Here is a 17,916-nt window from a genome sequence, read left to right on the forward strand (position 1 = left end):
ATAAATTGTCTGATTTAAGAGTGGTAAAGGAACATTCAACTGGTTTAAGGATGCATCTCTGCATGGAATCACTGGAAATACCTGGATAAACCAAATTTAAAACTATTTGAGAGCTGGGTACAGTGGCATACACCTGTAATCCCAGTGCTCAGGAGACTGAGGCAGGAGAATCACGAGTTCAATGCCAGCCTCAGCAAAAGCAAGGTGCTAAGCAACTCAGTGAGACCCTGTCTTTAAATAAAATATAAAATAGGCCAAGGGATGTGCCTCAGTGGTCAAGTGCCCCTTAGTTCAATCCCTGGCACCCCCCTCCCATAAAAAAAACATATTTGGTGGTGGACACATATTCACTTAGGCCCATTCAGTTATAAAGGATTCCCACAAAAATGTTCCACTGAAAGTGAGTCCATAAATCAAAAATCACAAAACTAAAAAGAAAACCTTTGATCTACCATTCAAAAAATATTATAAAATCTCAGGCAAATTTGGAAAACAATTAAATGGAACATACATGAATTAAAAATATAATAATTGAGATTTAAAGTAAAGAAATATAAAATATGAAAGAGAAATTAGGCGTGGCAGATAGAATGATAAAGCTCAATACACATCTACTCAGATTCCCAATGACAGACGGCAGACGGAATGATTGAGAGAAAATGTTACAAGGGACATGGCTGCACTTTTTCCCAAATGATAAAGACATGAATCCCCCAAATGGCAATATAGCACTAGCATCACGGAGGATAAACAGAAATAAAGCACCTAGATAATCCAGTGGAACAGAAGAAAAGCAAAGATAAAGAAGCAATTTCAAATACAAACAGCAAGACAGACAAGTTTCCTGAAAGGAATGACAACTAGACTCACCACAGGCTTTTCAAAAGTATAGCAAAATGCAGTTGAAGGTATAATAAAGGTCAGAGAGCTTTCTTGCCATTTTCCTGAGTTGTGAGCAACTTTTTTTTTACCATTCCACAGGTTCACTAAGGGTACAGTCATTGGAGGGGCTCAGTTCTAACTAGCAGCATCACACAAGTTTAAGTTACTATCATTTGATTTGAGTACTCTTAAGTACTCAAAGATCTTGTTAGTTTTAAGGGATGAGAGAAAACAACTCTCACCTTATTCTCACATTGTATTTTTATTTAACAGGAATTAATGTGGTATATACTATGAACTCACATTGTTTAAGGATGTTCTAAACATTCACTAATTTAGTTGACATGATTTAATCCCCATAATAACTCCAAAAGAAATAATTTTAAATTCTTATCTTCTTGGTGAGGAAACTGAAGAAAACAGTGGGAATAAAGTAAAATCCACAAAGTCACATAGCTAGAAAAAAATTAGAACTTAGAGTTTTGTCCCAACTAAGTTACCACTTAAAAATAGTGTTAAAATAAAAATGCTTCTGGGGTTGTGGCCAGTGGTATAGCACTTACCTAGCATGTGTGAGGCACTGGGTTCAATTCTCAGAACCACATAAAAATATAAATTAAAAATGCTTCTTTTACAAACATTTAGTGACCATAAAATTTTTGTTAGAATAATTTTTATATAAAGTTATTCCTTAACAAGCAGGAAATTAAATCCAAAAGGTAGAATTGTTAAACAACAATAACAAAAAAGTGGTGGGGATTACTATGTAAACCTAACCATCCTTAACTGTAAGAGCAAGAACAAAAGCAAAAACATGAATACAAGTTTAGGGATTATAAAAATAAGGAGGAACTAAATATTAGACACTACCATTTTTATTCTCATCATATGTTACAGATAAAAGGAATAATTTTCAGATATAATAATTCTAAATCTATAGGCACTTAGTATGCAATATAGAAATATATAAAACAATCTTTGACAAAACAAGAAATATCAATAAGTCAAATTTAACCATGGGAGATCTAACATTCTCCTCTCTAAATGACTTACCAACTAGATTTTTTATAGCTTTAAGATGGCAGATGAATAAAATAATGAGTTAACCTGTTAATGTGTTAGAAATATATTTAAAAATAACAAAAAATCAGAGAGCAAATATTTTCTCAATCATTTACAAAACTTTTATAAAAACTGAGCTTGATTCCAATCATGTACAACCACAAGAGAGGGAAGTTATACTCTATATCTGTGTAATATATCAAAATACATTCTACTGTCATGTATAACTAAAAAGAACAAATAAAAAAATTTTTTAAAAGAATAGGGAAAAAAACTGACCATGAACTAAGCCTAAAAACAAGTTTTACCAAATACTAAGTATAAGGATTAAAATCTGTGTCCACTGAATAAAATATAATTAAGATAAATTTAAAAATAGATACATCTAAGAGGTCTCTAAGATTTTAAAATCACATTTTAATTAACGGGTTAAAAAAGGAAAATAAAAAGAATCCATAAATATTAAACTAAATGATAATTATAAAATATTCTTTAACTTATATGAATCTTAGCAATTTTAAAGCACTAAATGCTATAAAAAGCATTGGACAATTTAAAAAATAATGAACTAAACTTTCAACTCAAGAAGTTAGGAAAAAGAAACCAATAAACAGAGCACAATTTGTACTCCCAATGAAATATGTGATCCAGGCAAGAATTTTCAATGGATGTTAAACCATTAAATAAAAAGGTAATGGATTTAAATTGAAACAGAGTTAATGTAGATCCCATAGATTACTTGCTGGTGGGTTCTTAGACCAGTGATCAAAGGTGGCAACACTAATGATCAGATGGTAGTTTTAATGTGATATAATAAGAAAATCATTGGAGCAATATCATCATCATCATCTTCATCACAATTATCATCAATAGGGATTGAATGCAGTGGCAATTTACCACTGAGCCACATCCCTAGTGCTTTTTAATTTTTATTTTGAGACAGGATCTCACTAAGTTGCTTAGGGTCTCACTAAGTTGTTGAGGCTGGACTTGAATTTGTGATCCTCCTGCTTCAGCCGCCCAAGCCTCTGGGATTACAGACATGTGCCACCATGCCTAGCACATTATTTTTTAATAACTTTCAAAGAAGTGTTTTGCCATCTAATTAAATATAATCAAAACTTTATATCTATATTACCAATTTACAGGAAATTTATAGGAAATATCAAAATGCTAAAGTGCAAATTGAACAACCTCACAGGGAAACAATCAATCATATACACTTAAAAAACTGGGTATTCTAAAGGAAAATCAATCTAGTCTTTTTAACAAATTAATGTCATTAAAGAAAGAGAGAGAAATGTTTTATATTGAAATATTCTCTGGAGAAATGCCATATGTTATCATTGATTAAATCATAGCCTGAAGAAACAATCAAAGGCATTGTGGGACCTAATGAAGACATTTGATAAAGACTGATATTAAATCACTTTAGGGAATTATTATTAATTTGGTTACAAATAATAATCATGGTTTGGTTATGTAGAATAAGGGTTTTAATTTTTAGAGGTACATACTGAAATAGGGGTAAATTGTTATGATATGTGTAATTTATATTTTAAAATTTACCAAAAATAGATGAAACACATGATTTAATAATTAAATCTAGGTGACAAGTTTATTTTACCATTCTTTTCATTCTTTCATATGTTTGGAATTTGTTAAAATAACACATTTCAAAAATAAAAACTTCACTGTCATTTGATTTTGAAGGTACTAATGTGAGCCAGATCTCTGCCTGTCTGTCTAGGCTCTGCTTCTACCAAAGATTGCTTCCTAAATCTGCAGAATGTATGACACAGAAAGATCCAGGCACAGATGTCATTCATCCTGCAGCAAGAATGGCATTCTGCCTGGATAGCACCCAGGCTGGTGACCATGACACTAACTGAACCATGAGTTAATGATTATCAGACACCTCTTTCTCCTCATACTTTTAATATAACATTCCAACACCAACTTTGAGTCAGACAAATTTGGACAGCTCTGTTTTTGTCATCTTGTCACTGCTATAACAAATGCATGGGATAAATCTACTAAGGAGAAAAATGTTTATTTCAGCTCACAGTTTTAAAAAGTTCCAGTCCATTTTTAATTGTTCCTGTTGATTTTGGGCTTCTAACAAAGCAACACCTTATGGTAGAAACATGCAGTAGAGTAAAACTGTTCACCTCAGGAAAAAGAAACAAACAAAAAAAAGAAAGCCAGGAGGGGGCTGAGGTTCCAGAGACTCCTTCAAAGGCACACTCCCAACGACCTAAGGTCCTCCCACTAGACCTCACCTCTTAAAGTTTCCGCCACCTCCCAATAATACCACCCCCGGGGATCAAGCTTTTAACATGTGGACCATTGGAGAACATTTAAAATCCTATTTAGGAGAACCAAGACAGTTTTGGAGACAGTCTGGAATCAAATTGAAAACTTTCTGACCTTATTTATATCCAGTTTTACTGACTTTGTTCCATACTTGCAGAATGTTTTTTGTTGTTATTTTTTGTATCTGTTCAAGTCCATCCAGTGTCTAAGTTTCACTCAACAGAAATAGCTATGCCTCTTCCAGAACAGGGAAGTGGAGTTCGATATTATTTTGGCAAAAATTAAGCAGTTCAATTCCATGTGCATTTACTGGAATCTTGACCTGTTTCAGAGAGGTGGGGTAAAAGTTATGAGGGACTTACACAGATACAAGCCACAGAAGAAAGCATAAGTAGCAGTACAAGAGACAAAACTTGAGCATTACAGGCTGAGAGTAAAACATGGGACAGGCTATGGGTACTGATAGCTTTGTTTCATCTTTAGTAATCCTTTAATTTCTTTTTCAAAATTTTTTGGCCTTATGGGTTGGACCTCCTCTATGATATTGTATGGAAGTGATTATTGTGAGCATCTTTAACTGTTGCCAGTACACAAAAGGAAATCATCTAAATTTCCTCATTATGTTGTTGTATGTTGTCAAAGGCTTTTTTATTTGGGGGACCTGTAACAGGAGCTATGAGTTCTCACCTAGATTCCCATTGATCCAGTGAATGTATCCATTCCTAAGCTATTGTGAATTATGGACAGTTAAAATTTACAACTGTTTCTTCTTACAAAGAATTCCCCTGACCAAACTACAGTCACAGGGGCAACCAGTGGCTAATAACTGATATTCATTACAAAGACTGTTTTTAGTGTTGAAGAAAGAAAATGACAACTGGGCCCAGTGGCACACACCTATAATCAAAGATACTCTTATCTGTGAGGCTGAGGCAGGAGGATCACAAGTTCAAGTTCAGCCTCAGTAACTTAGTGGGAGGATCCTGTTGCAAAATGAAAAAAAAAAAAATAAAAGAGCTGGGAGTATAGCTCAGTGATACAGAGACCCTGGTAACCCAGCTGCATGCACATCCACATGAAGAAAAGAAAATAAGAAAATGCCAGGCTCATATTCTCGTATTTATTAATCAGTAATCTAAAACAGTAGGAGAGTCAAAAATCCTCCTTGGCATTAGCATTTTAAAATCAATTCTTGAAATGAGAAAAATACATGAGTTTAAAAGCCAGACAGAACTTACTTTTGAGAGTAGAAGAATTTCAGAGAAAGCCTAATATCCTTTGCTGGATTAGGGCTTCATTAGTAAGAAGATATGATTGGAGGATGAGATATTTTGATGCAGATCTTTTCTATGTATGCCTGTCACAGACAACCTGAGTATCCTTCTAGTATGGAAGTTGGCTTATCAATAGAGCAGAAGAGCCAGGATACCAATCATAAACTACAATTTCTTTAAGGACCTACATTTGGAAATTATATACCATGATTTGTATGATATTATATTGATCACACAATTCAGTCTTTTTCAGTTATATTTAAGGGCATGACTATGAAGAGGCATGGAGTGTTTGTTGCTTTCTCATAGGCTGACAACCATATTTTTCCTCTGACCTCTAACTATCAGTCTCTTCTCAATACAAAATATACTTATTCCTTGTCCAAGGTACCCCAAAGTTTCATATTATTAAAGTGCTAGCTTTAATTATACTTTAAATCAGGTAAAAGTGTAGATGCACTTCTTTAGATGGGGTTTCTCAAGAAAAAAACTAGTTAGCTAGGCAAGGTGGCACAAGCAATGGTAATCCCAGCAACTCTGGAGGCTGAAGCAAGAGTATCACAAATTCAGTTCCAGCCTCAGCAATTTGGTTTCACTAAATTGTCTCAAAATAAAAAATAAAACTTATTGGTAAGTTACCCCTGGGTTCAATCCGCATTACCAAATAAACTGGTTATCTCATCTGCACACCCATCATAATGGTGGAGCAGGTTGCTTATCAGTTGACCTTAAAGTAAGATTATCTCACAGTAGCTAGGTGTGCTCAATGTAATTACAAAAGTTCTTAGAAAAGGAACACTGAAGAAGTCAAAGTGACCTGATATTAGAAGGCTTCAACTCACTTTCATTGTCTGAGCCAAGCTTATAAACAACAAAAACATCACATTCAGTTTTTATGAGACTGGAAAATCCAAGATTAATGTGCAGGCAGATGTGGTGTCTGATGAGGGCTCCTTTAAGATTCATAAACACCTCCTTCTTCTTGTGCAGTCAGAGTGGAGATGAAGCACTAGCTCTCTGGGGCCTCTTACAAGGGCACTAATCCCAACCATTAGAGCTCCACCTTCATGACTTAATCACCCCCCAAAAGCCCCACTTCTTCATATCATCATTGTGGTAAGACTGACTTTTTGAAGCTGGAAAAGAAAAGGAAATGAATCCTTTCTAAAGCCCACAGAAAGGAGCACATCCCTGCTGATATCTTGATTTCGATTTGACAAGATCCCTTTCACTCTGACCAACAGAACTCTTAGATAATAAGTTTATGTTGTTTAAGCTACCAATTTTGTGATCCTTTGTTTTAACTGCAATGGAAAACGAACATACTTCCCCTTTATACTCTTTAGATCTACACATTTCCTATGCTTTCTTGATTAATAGGGTAATAGTTTTATGTGGTAGTTTTAGCATCTCTGGCTTCCTTACAGGTTCCGGGTAGCTGTTTCTCAAATCCAGCTTTCATGCAATGATTTCAGTAAATGTTAGGCTTCTGAAATTAAACTCCAACTTATCAAGTCCTCTTTCCACACATAGAACCAAGTGGACCTACAGCTTTAATTCCCATTTGTGTTCCAGTTGTTTCTAGTTTGTGTTCCAGTTGTTTCTAGTTGACAGAAAGGCTAATTCAACTTGCTCAAGTTGAAAAAGTTAGAAAACTTAGTGTTGCGTCAAATTTTTATATAATGCCTTCTTTAGGTAGAAAATGCCTTTATTTATGAATATCTTCCATGTGTCAGGAAGTAAGCCAAATATTATGCATGCATTAGTTTTCCATGTATTACTTACAATACATGAAATATATGTTTCCCTGTTTTAGAAAGAAAAAAGTAGAAGGAGAAATTAGTAATGCTAGTAAGTGCAGAAGCTAAGGGTCTAGGTCTGTATGAGCCAGAGCCTGGCTTCCTAATAACTATGTACTGCATTCTAAGGTAATATGGCTTTCAAGGAGCTTCTAAATGTCTCTACTTTCCAAAAACAAAAATACAAATTTTAAAAAGTTAAAGATTTTGTCCTTCTGTTTAAAATTCAAAGAACAAGGGATGTTTAAGTTTTCTTCTTAAATGACACAAATAGAAACGTTCCCAGAAGCTAAAAATAACTGTGCTGGTCAATGAACAAAACATGGTCTTCAAATCCAGGTGTTGCCCACACTCCGTTTTCAAAAATTAAGGGTGAAGATGCTAAACCACTTACAAACAGACTGCTTGGTTTCCTCCAAATAACTTTATAATTCTGCCCTACACCTGGTAGAGTTTTTTTCTAATGCACCAACATACCATAGTTTTTCAGATATTTCCAGGTAGTAATTGGTTTAGGAACAGATAGGAAAGGCTTTTACTCGTGCGCAGTGCGCAGCTCTCTCTTTATAGGAAAGGATGTTGCCTCACCAGTGAGCTAGGTTTGCCTAACTACTGTTACAAATCTTAAGGAATGGGTCAATGTTCTCTACCCTACAGTGCATGCCCCTGACCCACCAGCTGAGGCCAAAACCGTGCCCAAGTGGTGGTGGTGTTCCAAATGGGTAGAGACGCCCACTCCCTCCAGCCCTCTGCGGTAGCGACTTCTCAGTATAAAAGCCGCCGCACCACCAAAATGCTTCGGACAGCTTGAAAGGCCGGCGACACGCCCCGTGCCCTTCCGAAACTCTTCCCACCCCACTTCCGCTTCCGGGGAGGTGACTCCCAGGCCCTGGGGCTTGAGGGGCGGGGTTAGGGAGGAGCCGGAAGCAGCTCCACTTCCGGTACGGAAAACTCTCAGCTGCGGCTCTGACCCGGCTTGACAGGCGCGGTCCTTGCAAGTAGCGCTGCCGCCTTTCACCTCTCGCCTGTCTAACCTTCAAGCTCGTTCGCCGTACCGAAGCCCCTTGTCTTCGAAGTCGCCCCTTCCCTATGTTCCGGGGCAGGAGTCCTGTAAGCAAAGATCCGCCCGCCGGTACCCCATCATGTCCGAACTGACTAAAGAGCTGATGGAGCTGGTGTGGGGCACCAAGAGCAGCCCCGGTCTCTCTGATACCATCTTCTGCCGCTGGACGCAAGGTACCCTGACTGGGTTCTCACTTCCAGCCGCCTCTTCCTTTGCCCTGTGAGAGTCTAGCTGTGACGCCCTTCTCTCCAGACCCTCGCGAGCCCGCACCCTATCCCACTACCCATGCTCAGCGCTGAAACAGAATTTTCTAAAAACGCCCTCTTGCTTTGTGGGGAAGAGGTTGAGCAGGAGAGAGGTTACAGCTGCCTGCTGGAGCGCCTCTTCCACCCACCGGGATGCCCTTCAGCTGGGGAGAAGGGGCGGGTGGTCCCTTGCTGGGATGCAGTGTGTGACAAGGAAAGTGTGCCCTTTGCCTCTTGTCAGTTTCTCAGTGCTGTGGTCCTCTGGATCTTTACTCTGTATATTTATTTTATTGGTCTTTGGTCTGTTTTTGCTCCCGAAGGAGGTGTATGTTATCTGTGTTTGGTCTATTTTTGGAGGGCGGGGAGTCCACAGGAAAGTTAAGGCGGCTAAACCAGAAAGCAGTTTTGTTGTTTGTATTTTAGTTACGTGATTAGGCGTGGTACTTCCAATATAAACAAAAGGCTGCTTGCTACAAAGTTTTCTCTTGGCCCAAAGTATGCCCGGTTTTGAGATAGTATCTATTAGTATCTGATAGTATCTGTTACACTTGAAAAGGACTGTGGATCACAGCACTTCCTGTGCAGTTCTAATGTTATCCAGACAGGAATTTTGCTTATGTAAAAATTCTTAATGATACAAGGAGTATTGAAATAAAAATAACCATTTGATTCCTGCACATTCTGGACTCTGAGCTGGGCCCTTTATACTATTAGTTGTCCTGAATTCTTAAGTCCTGATAGTAAAATAACACCTTACTAAGGTGACATAAATTATGGTGAGGTGAAGAGTATAGCCTTTGGAGTCACCAGTAATGTATGTATGTATGTATGTAAAACACTATTATTATTTAGAGAACACCTTCTCAAAAGATTTGGGCGAATTTTTGGTACAGTAAGTAAAAATCCCTACCTCAAAATGTATGTTTTATAACAAAAAATCAGAATTGAAGAAGTCATCTCTTCTTTTAGATATGCCTGTTTTAGAGTTGGTAAAGTTAAGATGATTTATTACAGTAAATTGGACTAGTTAGCCTACACTTTAGTTTTCCAAATGAGAAAAATGAGTCATGAAGGAATGAATTTCATGTCTAACTCCCAACAGTTCTGATTTCATTATTTTGCTTTGAGTTTCTAAACACATGTATTTAGTTTAGCTCTTTTTATACAGTTATGTCAGCTAACCAATATTTTGTAAATTCATGGACACCTGCATTTGCAGATTAATGTTCCTTTGTAACAGTCAACATTTATTAAGTATTTTACAATGTAGAAGAAGGTAATTTTCAACCTTGATTACATTGTGCAAATTCAAAGAAAATTTTAGGGAGGCAATTCTAGTAGTTAAGAGCACAGTCTTTGCATGTGCTTAGGTTCTAGGTTCATGTTATTTAAATTATTTAGGCCTCAGTTGCCTTCTCTGTAAAAATGCAGATAGCAGTGTCAACTTTAAAGGGTTGTTATGAGGATTAAAAGTCATGTAAATATATTTGGCCACTTAGCACAATATCTAATGTATAGTAAATACTCTGTAAATGATAGTCATTGTTAAATAAAATTAAAAAGCATTTAATTGTGAACTAGGCCCAAGATCACACTGACTTTACCCTGACAATTACAAGAAATTATTTTATGTATAATGGTTATTTTAAATAGGAATTTATAATGGTATATTAGAATGTTCTTCCAGCCAACTTTTAGTTAGGTGGAAGTTGCTTAACAAGATTAAAAATTAGTTCAGTTCAGATTATTTTGAAATCAGGGACTTTTTCCCCCAAAGTGGTTATTTGTATTGTGGATATCTAATTCTTTAAGGTCTTCCATTGGTCAGTATTTTAAGGCAACCAAACATATATTTTAAGTCATCATCTCTGAGTCAGGTGCTGTTCTTGGTTTTGTATGTCGACTGTTGTATTAATTCTGTCATTCTTAGAGGTCATTGTTAAGTCTTGCTGTGGAAGTCATTTGAGAATGTGGGAATAGGCACAAGACACTGCTGCATTAGTAATGTGACATCAACCCTGGCTTTATTTTGTAGTCAGTAACAGTGTTTTGATTTGACAACTGCAGTCTCAGTCCTTTGGAAGCATGATATAAGGGTAAAATATATAGGATAAATGCAAAGCTACATCTAGTTATGCCATATGAGATTATATTTATTGGTCGAGTTAAATTATTTTCATATGTCTGCCAAAAATAATATGCTGTGGGAATGACATAGTTGTTTTTACATTTTTAGATAACTCTCTACTGCAAATCTCATTTTTATAAAATAGGTAGGGTTTTGTTTTTATTTCAAAGACAAGAAGTCACTTAGAGGCTTGAAGCTGGCTTTTTAAAAATATATATATATATATAATTTTTAATATTTTTATATTAAAAATTATATATATATATATATAATATATATATATATATATATATATACACTTATAAATGTATCCTGTACTCCATTTCCTTTCTGCTCCAATTGCCTATAGTACTTTATAAGGAAAAACATTTTTCATTTCTTTAGTACCATTCATTCTTTTCTTTCTGCAAACTAAACCAGAGTTTCAGGGCCTTGCAGTTGAGACTTAATAGATTATGAGGGAAAAATAAACATAAGTTAAGCATATATAGATGGTAAAAAAAAAAAAAAAAGAAATAGAGAATTTGGGGGTGGATTGGCCTGAATGGGCCTAACTTTTAAGATGAGATTCAAACAAACATTTGATGTCAGTGATCTAGTAGTCATGCAGACATAGGAAGAAAGTGTTCCAGGCAGAAGAAATGGTTGTTCTAAAAGACTTAATGCATAATAAACCTTGCCTGTTGCTTGAGGACCAGAAAAGAGGTGAGTGTGGCTGGAGAGGGTGAGGGAAGGCAATAAAAGATGAGCCAAGAAATAATAGGGCCCAAGTATAGCTTTCTAGGGCATTATAAGAACTTTGGCTCTTATTCTGAATGAAATGGAGGTTATAAGATAGTTTAGAGCTACAAAGATTTTAAAGAATTGTTTGGTTACTGTACTTGAAGATAGACTGTAGTGGATTAAGTTAGGCAATAAAGTCAGAAAAGGGACAACCGCAGTAATTCAGGGGGAAAGGTGGTTTGGATTAGGAAAATAGTAATGTAGATGGTAGAATGCGGTCATATTGAAAAATTCCAGCAGAACCAAAACAAACTACATTTAATAACAGCATAATTAATGTTATAAATAAAAAATCTGACTTGAAATTAATTTCAAATTTGGCAGACTTTCTATAAAGGGTTAGTGGCCTTTTCCTCAATACTTTTGTAGCAAAAGCAGCCTTACTGCATTTATAAAGCATATGAAGACTGGAATTTTCCAATTACCAATCTATATTATAAATGCTCAAACTATTTCTCCCTCCTTCCAAGCTTTGTTGTTTCCTTGTTTCATGTGAAGATTAGCCAGAAAGGGAAAAACAGTTTTGCTATTTATAGCAGTTCCATGTTTGGGGATTTTTTGGAGGGTGAGAGGGCAGGTGTTGGGGAGGTGGGGCTGTGTTTGATTGAAATTAGAGTTCTAGGTTTTTAATATTGGGGACAATATTACATAAAATGAAAAAAAAGTAACAAAAGCGAGGGGTAAGTTGAAAATGTAAGTATGAAATGTACTAAGAGTTAATTCCTTTGGGTTCAAATTTGATTGGGAATTATTACAAAGGGATTCAATATTATTCTAAAGTAATAAAATGATATATCAGTATCATTCATTTTTTCCCCTCAAAGTGAGTATAATGCTATGGATCACATCATTTCAAATATTTTATTGTTGGAAGCCTTTTATTTAAGTATAGTTTTTCCTTTCTCCAGTACACCTAAGTCATAATTTATCTAACAGATTTTTAAAATTAATTTATAAGCACATGTGACAAAATTAATTCCTTGATAGTTTTAACACATAATGTATTTTTAATTTTTTTGTGGTTGTAGATAGACAGCATGCCTTTAATTTGTTTGTTTGTTTTTTATTTTTTGTGTGATGCTAACGATCCAATCCAGTGCTTCATACATGCTAGGCAAGCGCTCTGCCACTGAGCTACAGCCCCAGACCCTAACGTATTCTTTTTTATTAAAAGACTTTGAAGTGTCTCATAGCATCATATTTCTATATTATGCTTTACAGTTTTTGAAAATTTATTTAACCCTTACAACCTTGAAAGATAACAGAAGACAAGTATAGTTGCCCTCATATTTTTTGATAAGAAAATTAAGGTCCAGTTCAGATATATGACTTAAACAAGATCATCTAAGCCTGTAGTAGTCCAACAAGTCTTTCTACAGTCATGTTTACGTGGAATACAAAAATTATAGAGGCTATGCAGTTGTCAACTGTTTTGAGTAATGTATAATGTATAATAAGTCATGAAAATGAGGCTGAAAAACTTCAGAGGTTCATGGCTTAGGTTTAAATTATAAAGAACAGACTTTTCTGTGGTTTATAATATTGTGATGTGATATAAAATTGTATATTATAATCAGTGGTTAAATGGGTCATTTCAGATCTCATCAGAAAAAAAAGACAGTTTATGATATATTAATTCCTTTTAAAACTAGGATATAATGTCAATATGAAAACCCTTGACAAAAAAGTAGCTCAGTGTCCTAGGAAGTTCAAACTCAAAATCTTTTAAAAGCCTACTTGATATAGTCTTGTTGAAGGATAAAATACTTAATTTCTATTTAGCTAACTTCATTTCAATTTAGGCTTTAATAGCATTTGTCATTATCAATTAATACACTCAAATATGCATACTGGAATTAAACAGAATTTATGTAAAGCATATCTACCTAGAATTCTCTCCTTGGTGTTTTAATAGCCAGAGTACAAAAGTGATTCATTACTATGTAGTTCGAACTATCAGTTCCACCCATGGATCCTGAAAATTGCATTATATTATTAAGAATTTTAAGGAAGGTTAGAGTCCATTAATAATTCACATTTATTACGTACACGGAAAGTTGAGCAGAGCCTATTTGTTTCGTCTGCACTTAAGATGTGCAACACCAGGGGTCCTTTCCTTATTCTCATTGGGCAAATAACAAAGACCTCTTGATTTCACCTCTTGTTTCTAAGTTGCACCTTGAATTTGATTGTCTTAATGCAGTAACTAGCACCCTTAGTTACACTTGGCCTTGCTAAATTTTCCCATCTCCTTACCAATTTCCTCTTCTGCATTTATCCTCTTATCTAACTCTCAGTCAACTGTGTATTGCTGGAGAAAATTGTCCAGCATTAATATAAATGTAATTAAGTCCAAGTTTAGTCCTTGCTACTTCTTAGTTCTTTAACCTTGTTAGCTTTTTCAGAATTAGCATTTCTCTCAATTCTCTACCCTTCTCATTTCCCTCACTTTTCAGTAGTTAACATCTGTTCACTTCTTTGCCCATGTTTTAATTAGAAGCCTTCTGAAATTCATCTTGTAAGCTAGCAATTTTCAAGTTTTTTGAGCTTACTCAAAAATTATTGAGGGCTTCAATATAAATAATGAAAAATTAATAAGCCCCTGATTATTTTTTGCATTTAAAAAAATCTCTCCAATGTCCAGCTTGCTGGATGACTGCATTCTCATATTTGCTGTCCCAGTTCAGTCTGTTCCAATATGTTGTTTTGATTGAAGTTATGCAGAAAACTCAGCTTCACACAGATATGTAATTGAACAAGTTATAACTGAATAAATTATAATAACCATTGATATTATTTGATACCACACCAAAACTGAACAGGCAGTAGTCTTTGAAGTTGGCTGCAATCTGGAATCTGAAACCACAACAATGAACTTTTCCTACTTAGTTAAATTGAAATCCATTGATTGTCTTGTACTTTGATTAAATCTCTTGCCTGTACACTAATTTGTACCAATGGATTCATTTGGAAATTATTAGCCTATTGGTTATGACAACCTTTTGAATGTTTTTACTTCACAATACCACCACTCATCAGAGAATTCTTTAAGCTTTGAGAAACTGTCAGATTCACACTTGTAGATAGTTTTCCAGGTATTGCTTGAAAACTTGAAATTTTATTACAATACTACTGCCAATTATTTTCCTTAATTTGCCATGCTAACTTAATTCATTTATGAGAAAATATCAGAAACCCAAGTCTGAGTAATTGAATTTTATTGCTGGTTCTTCAAACTAAAAACACAAAAACAAAAAACAACAATAGCAACTGAAACCCTGAAACCAGCACTCATTTAAGAAAGTAGCAAGGTTAGTTTGCAGTTCTAAAAATTACACATGTGCTTTTCCTTGAGGTAAGTGTAAACCATCAGACTTTGTAGATAGCAAAATTGCTTTATGGATAGTTTCCATTTTGTCACACATAATACTAAAAAGAGGTTGCATTAAAGTCCTGATTTTAAAAAGTTAGCTGTTTTTACTATTTCAAGGCATTCTTAAGTTAATTTGACTATGTGTGTAGTTGTATTTACTACTACAAAATTACTAGTACATTTTGACAGCACTACCTTGATATATGCTAATGAACAAGCAGTTTAACCCACTTCCCTTTTGTACCATTACTGTGAATGTCAACAAAGTTAAAAGGACAAATAATGTCTTAATATTATATTACAGGAACTATTTTAACCTCTAGGGAGCCCCCTGAAAGCATGACTTCCAGAAGATCTGTGAACCATATTTGAGAATCTGTCTTTAGCCCACCACTACCAAATTATACTTTTTCATCTCTCTCTTAAGAATTGGAGTCTTTTTTTTTTTTTTTTTTTTTTTTTTAGAAAGAGTGAGAGAAAGGAGAGAGAGGGAGAGAGAATTTTAACATTTATTTTTTAGTATTTGGCGGACACAACATCTTTGTCTGTATGTGGTGCATGAGGATCAAACCCGGGCCGCACGCATGCCAGGCGAGCGCGCTACCGCTTGAGCCACATCTCCAGCCCCAAGAATTGGAGTCTTTAAACTTGCTTTTGCCCATATAAATCATACTCGTGCCTCCCTGCCTTTTTTATAACACATACCCTCAGTCTACATAAATAATAATTCTTTATCCAACCACCCTTTAGTGGATCTTCCTTTTTATCTTCTGCCAATTTTTTTCAACAAATAGCTCATTTTCACTATTTTTCCTTCTAATTTGAATCACACTTCAATCCTTTAAAGTTTGGCTATTCTCTTCAGCACTGCAAGTCCCCCCCACCCCCCAGTGAAAGGTTTAATCCAGTAGGTTGTCTTTATTTGGCAGCATTTATAACAGTTGACTACTCTTTGCTTCTGATTTTTTTCTTCCCAGAACCTATCATGTTTTTCTCTTACCCTTATTTTTCTAATCTGTCAGTCTACATTGCTGACTCAGCCCCTGATCACTTCTTTAATGTTTCCAACTTCATTACCTTTGTGTGTGTGCTCATTCACATTAACTGACGTGTTTCAAAAGATTGTAATTGCTCTTTCTAATTCTAACTTATGTCCTGAGCTCCAGACTACTTCTAAATGTTGCTAAAAGGTCTCAATTTTTTTGAAACTTAAAGTGGTCTTCATAGAAACAACCCCAACTCCATTATCTTCCTTTTGAAAACTTCAGCAAGCATTAGTTGAGTAATGGCAATACATCATACTGTGGAAAAACAGTGTTCAATAAAATGGTCAAAATACCTGTAAGGTAAGGTGGACAATGAATAAATAATCAATATAATTACAGATTACAGTAAATAATCATTGTGCTGGAGGATTATAGAAGAGACTGATTAGATTAGGAAATATTTCTCTGAGGAGTTAACTTAGGTCCTGAAGAATAAGAACGATTTAGAGAAGAGAGTAGGGGAAAGAGCATTTCATGCAGAGAGAACAGTAACCATAGAAGCCCCTGAAAAACACCTTGGGATGTTCTAAGGATCTAAGGTCACTGCAGTGAATGAAAGAGTGAACTGAGGGCTGGTTGGATTGGTAGATCAGCCTGAATCTTTAAACTATTAAAAGGAGTTTCCATTTTATTCTAATTGGATTGAGAAGCCATTGAAATGTTTTAAGCAGATTGTGACAAAATCTAATTTTCATTTCTACAGTATTCTGTCAACTCTGGTGAATAGATGGAATATATGGGATTTAAGGAGGTAGGGAGGAAGTGGAAGATCTGTTTGAAACATATTAACAGTATTTTAGGTGAGAAATTATGGCACTTGAAATGTACATGCTCGAGATTATTCTGGATCCTTGAAAGGATGAAGCCTAAAGAAATCAGAATTTTTTAGAGAAAAGGTTATCAGGTGTTTCAAACTAAGTAACATCATTTACAGAGGGTGAAAAACGGAATATTTGAAGACCTGAAAGAAGCCCAGTGTACCTGCAGTCAAAAGAGGGAGAACTGTCTGGGGTGAAGGAGGAGAGATGGGCAGAAGCCAGTATACACCACCATATTAAGGAATTTAGACTCTGTGTCTGGAGTTCTAAACCAAGCTATGTTTGGGGACTTCCTGGTTACTCGCAGTAAAGAAATGCAGGGAATAGATAAAATGGCCCAGGTAGAATGTATAGGATAAAAAGAGCAGAGATCCTAATGATTGCACCTGGGGGCCTTCCACAGTTAAAAAGAGCTGATCTGAGAGACTGAGAAGATATAGAAAAAGGAAAACACAGAATAAGAGGGACCAAAATTCAAAGAACAATGATATTTCAGAAGTTCTAGTAAGCATTTGAGGTGATTCTCTGGGAGGTTAAGTAAGATTTTTGGAAAATAGCCTGTATTGGTCGCATTGATGAACTTGGGTGAGAATGCCTTTGGTATAGTCATAGGTTAAAAAACAGATTGGTGTGAGTTGAATAATGTGTGAGATAAGACAAGTGAGATACTATATCTAGTTGGGGGCCTTTGAGAGAACAAAAATGAGGAAGTGTAAGCTGGTGGAATCTTAAAGATGTTTGTAAAATGTGAGATACACGTTTAAATGCTGTTTAGAAGAGAGACTGAAGGAAGAGAGAAGGTAGAAAGGAATGAGTATGTCGTGTTTCAATTGTTATCACCACCTTAAACTAGAAACCTCAGAGACAGTTCTAATTTCTTCTGTACCAAGACTTTGCTCTACTTACACATACTAATCAAAACTTAATTTTAATTATCTCACACATCAACCAAATTTTGCCCCAAATATTGTCTAAAATAGTTTTTCTTCTCCACATGAATGTTGCTTTTATTAGGTTGGTATTCTGTAGGGCTCTTGAAACAACCTTATCCCATTCTGGTTCTTCAGCAAACATGAAAAACATTGAGTGATCATGTGACTACTAGAAGGTCTTGCCTGGTTGAATGC

General features: G+C 35.4%; 1 protein-coding gene across 4 annotated transcripts in view; it reads left to right on the forward strand.

The window, feature by feature from the left end:
* Positions 1-8,257: 8,257 nt before the first annotated feature.
* The window catches only part of Mindy3 (MINDY lysine 48 deubiquitinase 3), a 79,970-nt gene continuing 70,311 nt past the window's right edge, over positions 8,258-17,916 (forward strand). For 3 of the 4 annotated variants that reach the window (XM_076873133.1, XM_076873134.1, XM_076873135.1), the window contains exon 1: positions 8,258-8,569. In XM_076873133.1, coding sequence (XP_076729248.1) covers positions 8,476-8,569 — 94 coding nt within the window. In that variant the 5' untranslated portion in view covers positions 8,258-8,475. The remainder of the gene's footprint in view (positions 8,570-17,916) is intronic. The other variant, XM_076873137.1, reaches the window with a different exon arrangement.

Source organism: Callospermophilus lateralis, chromosome 13 (genome assembly GCF_048772815.1).
Source record: "Callospermophilus lateralis isolate mCalLat2 chromosome 13, mCalLat2.hap1, whole genome shotgun sequence".
Classification (NCBI taxonomy): Eukaryota; Metazoa; Chordata; class Mammalia; order Rodentia; family Sciuridae; genus Callospermophilus; species Callospermophilus lateralis.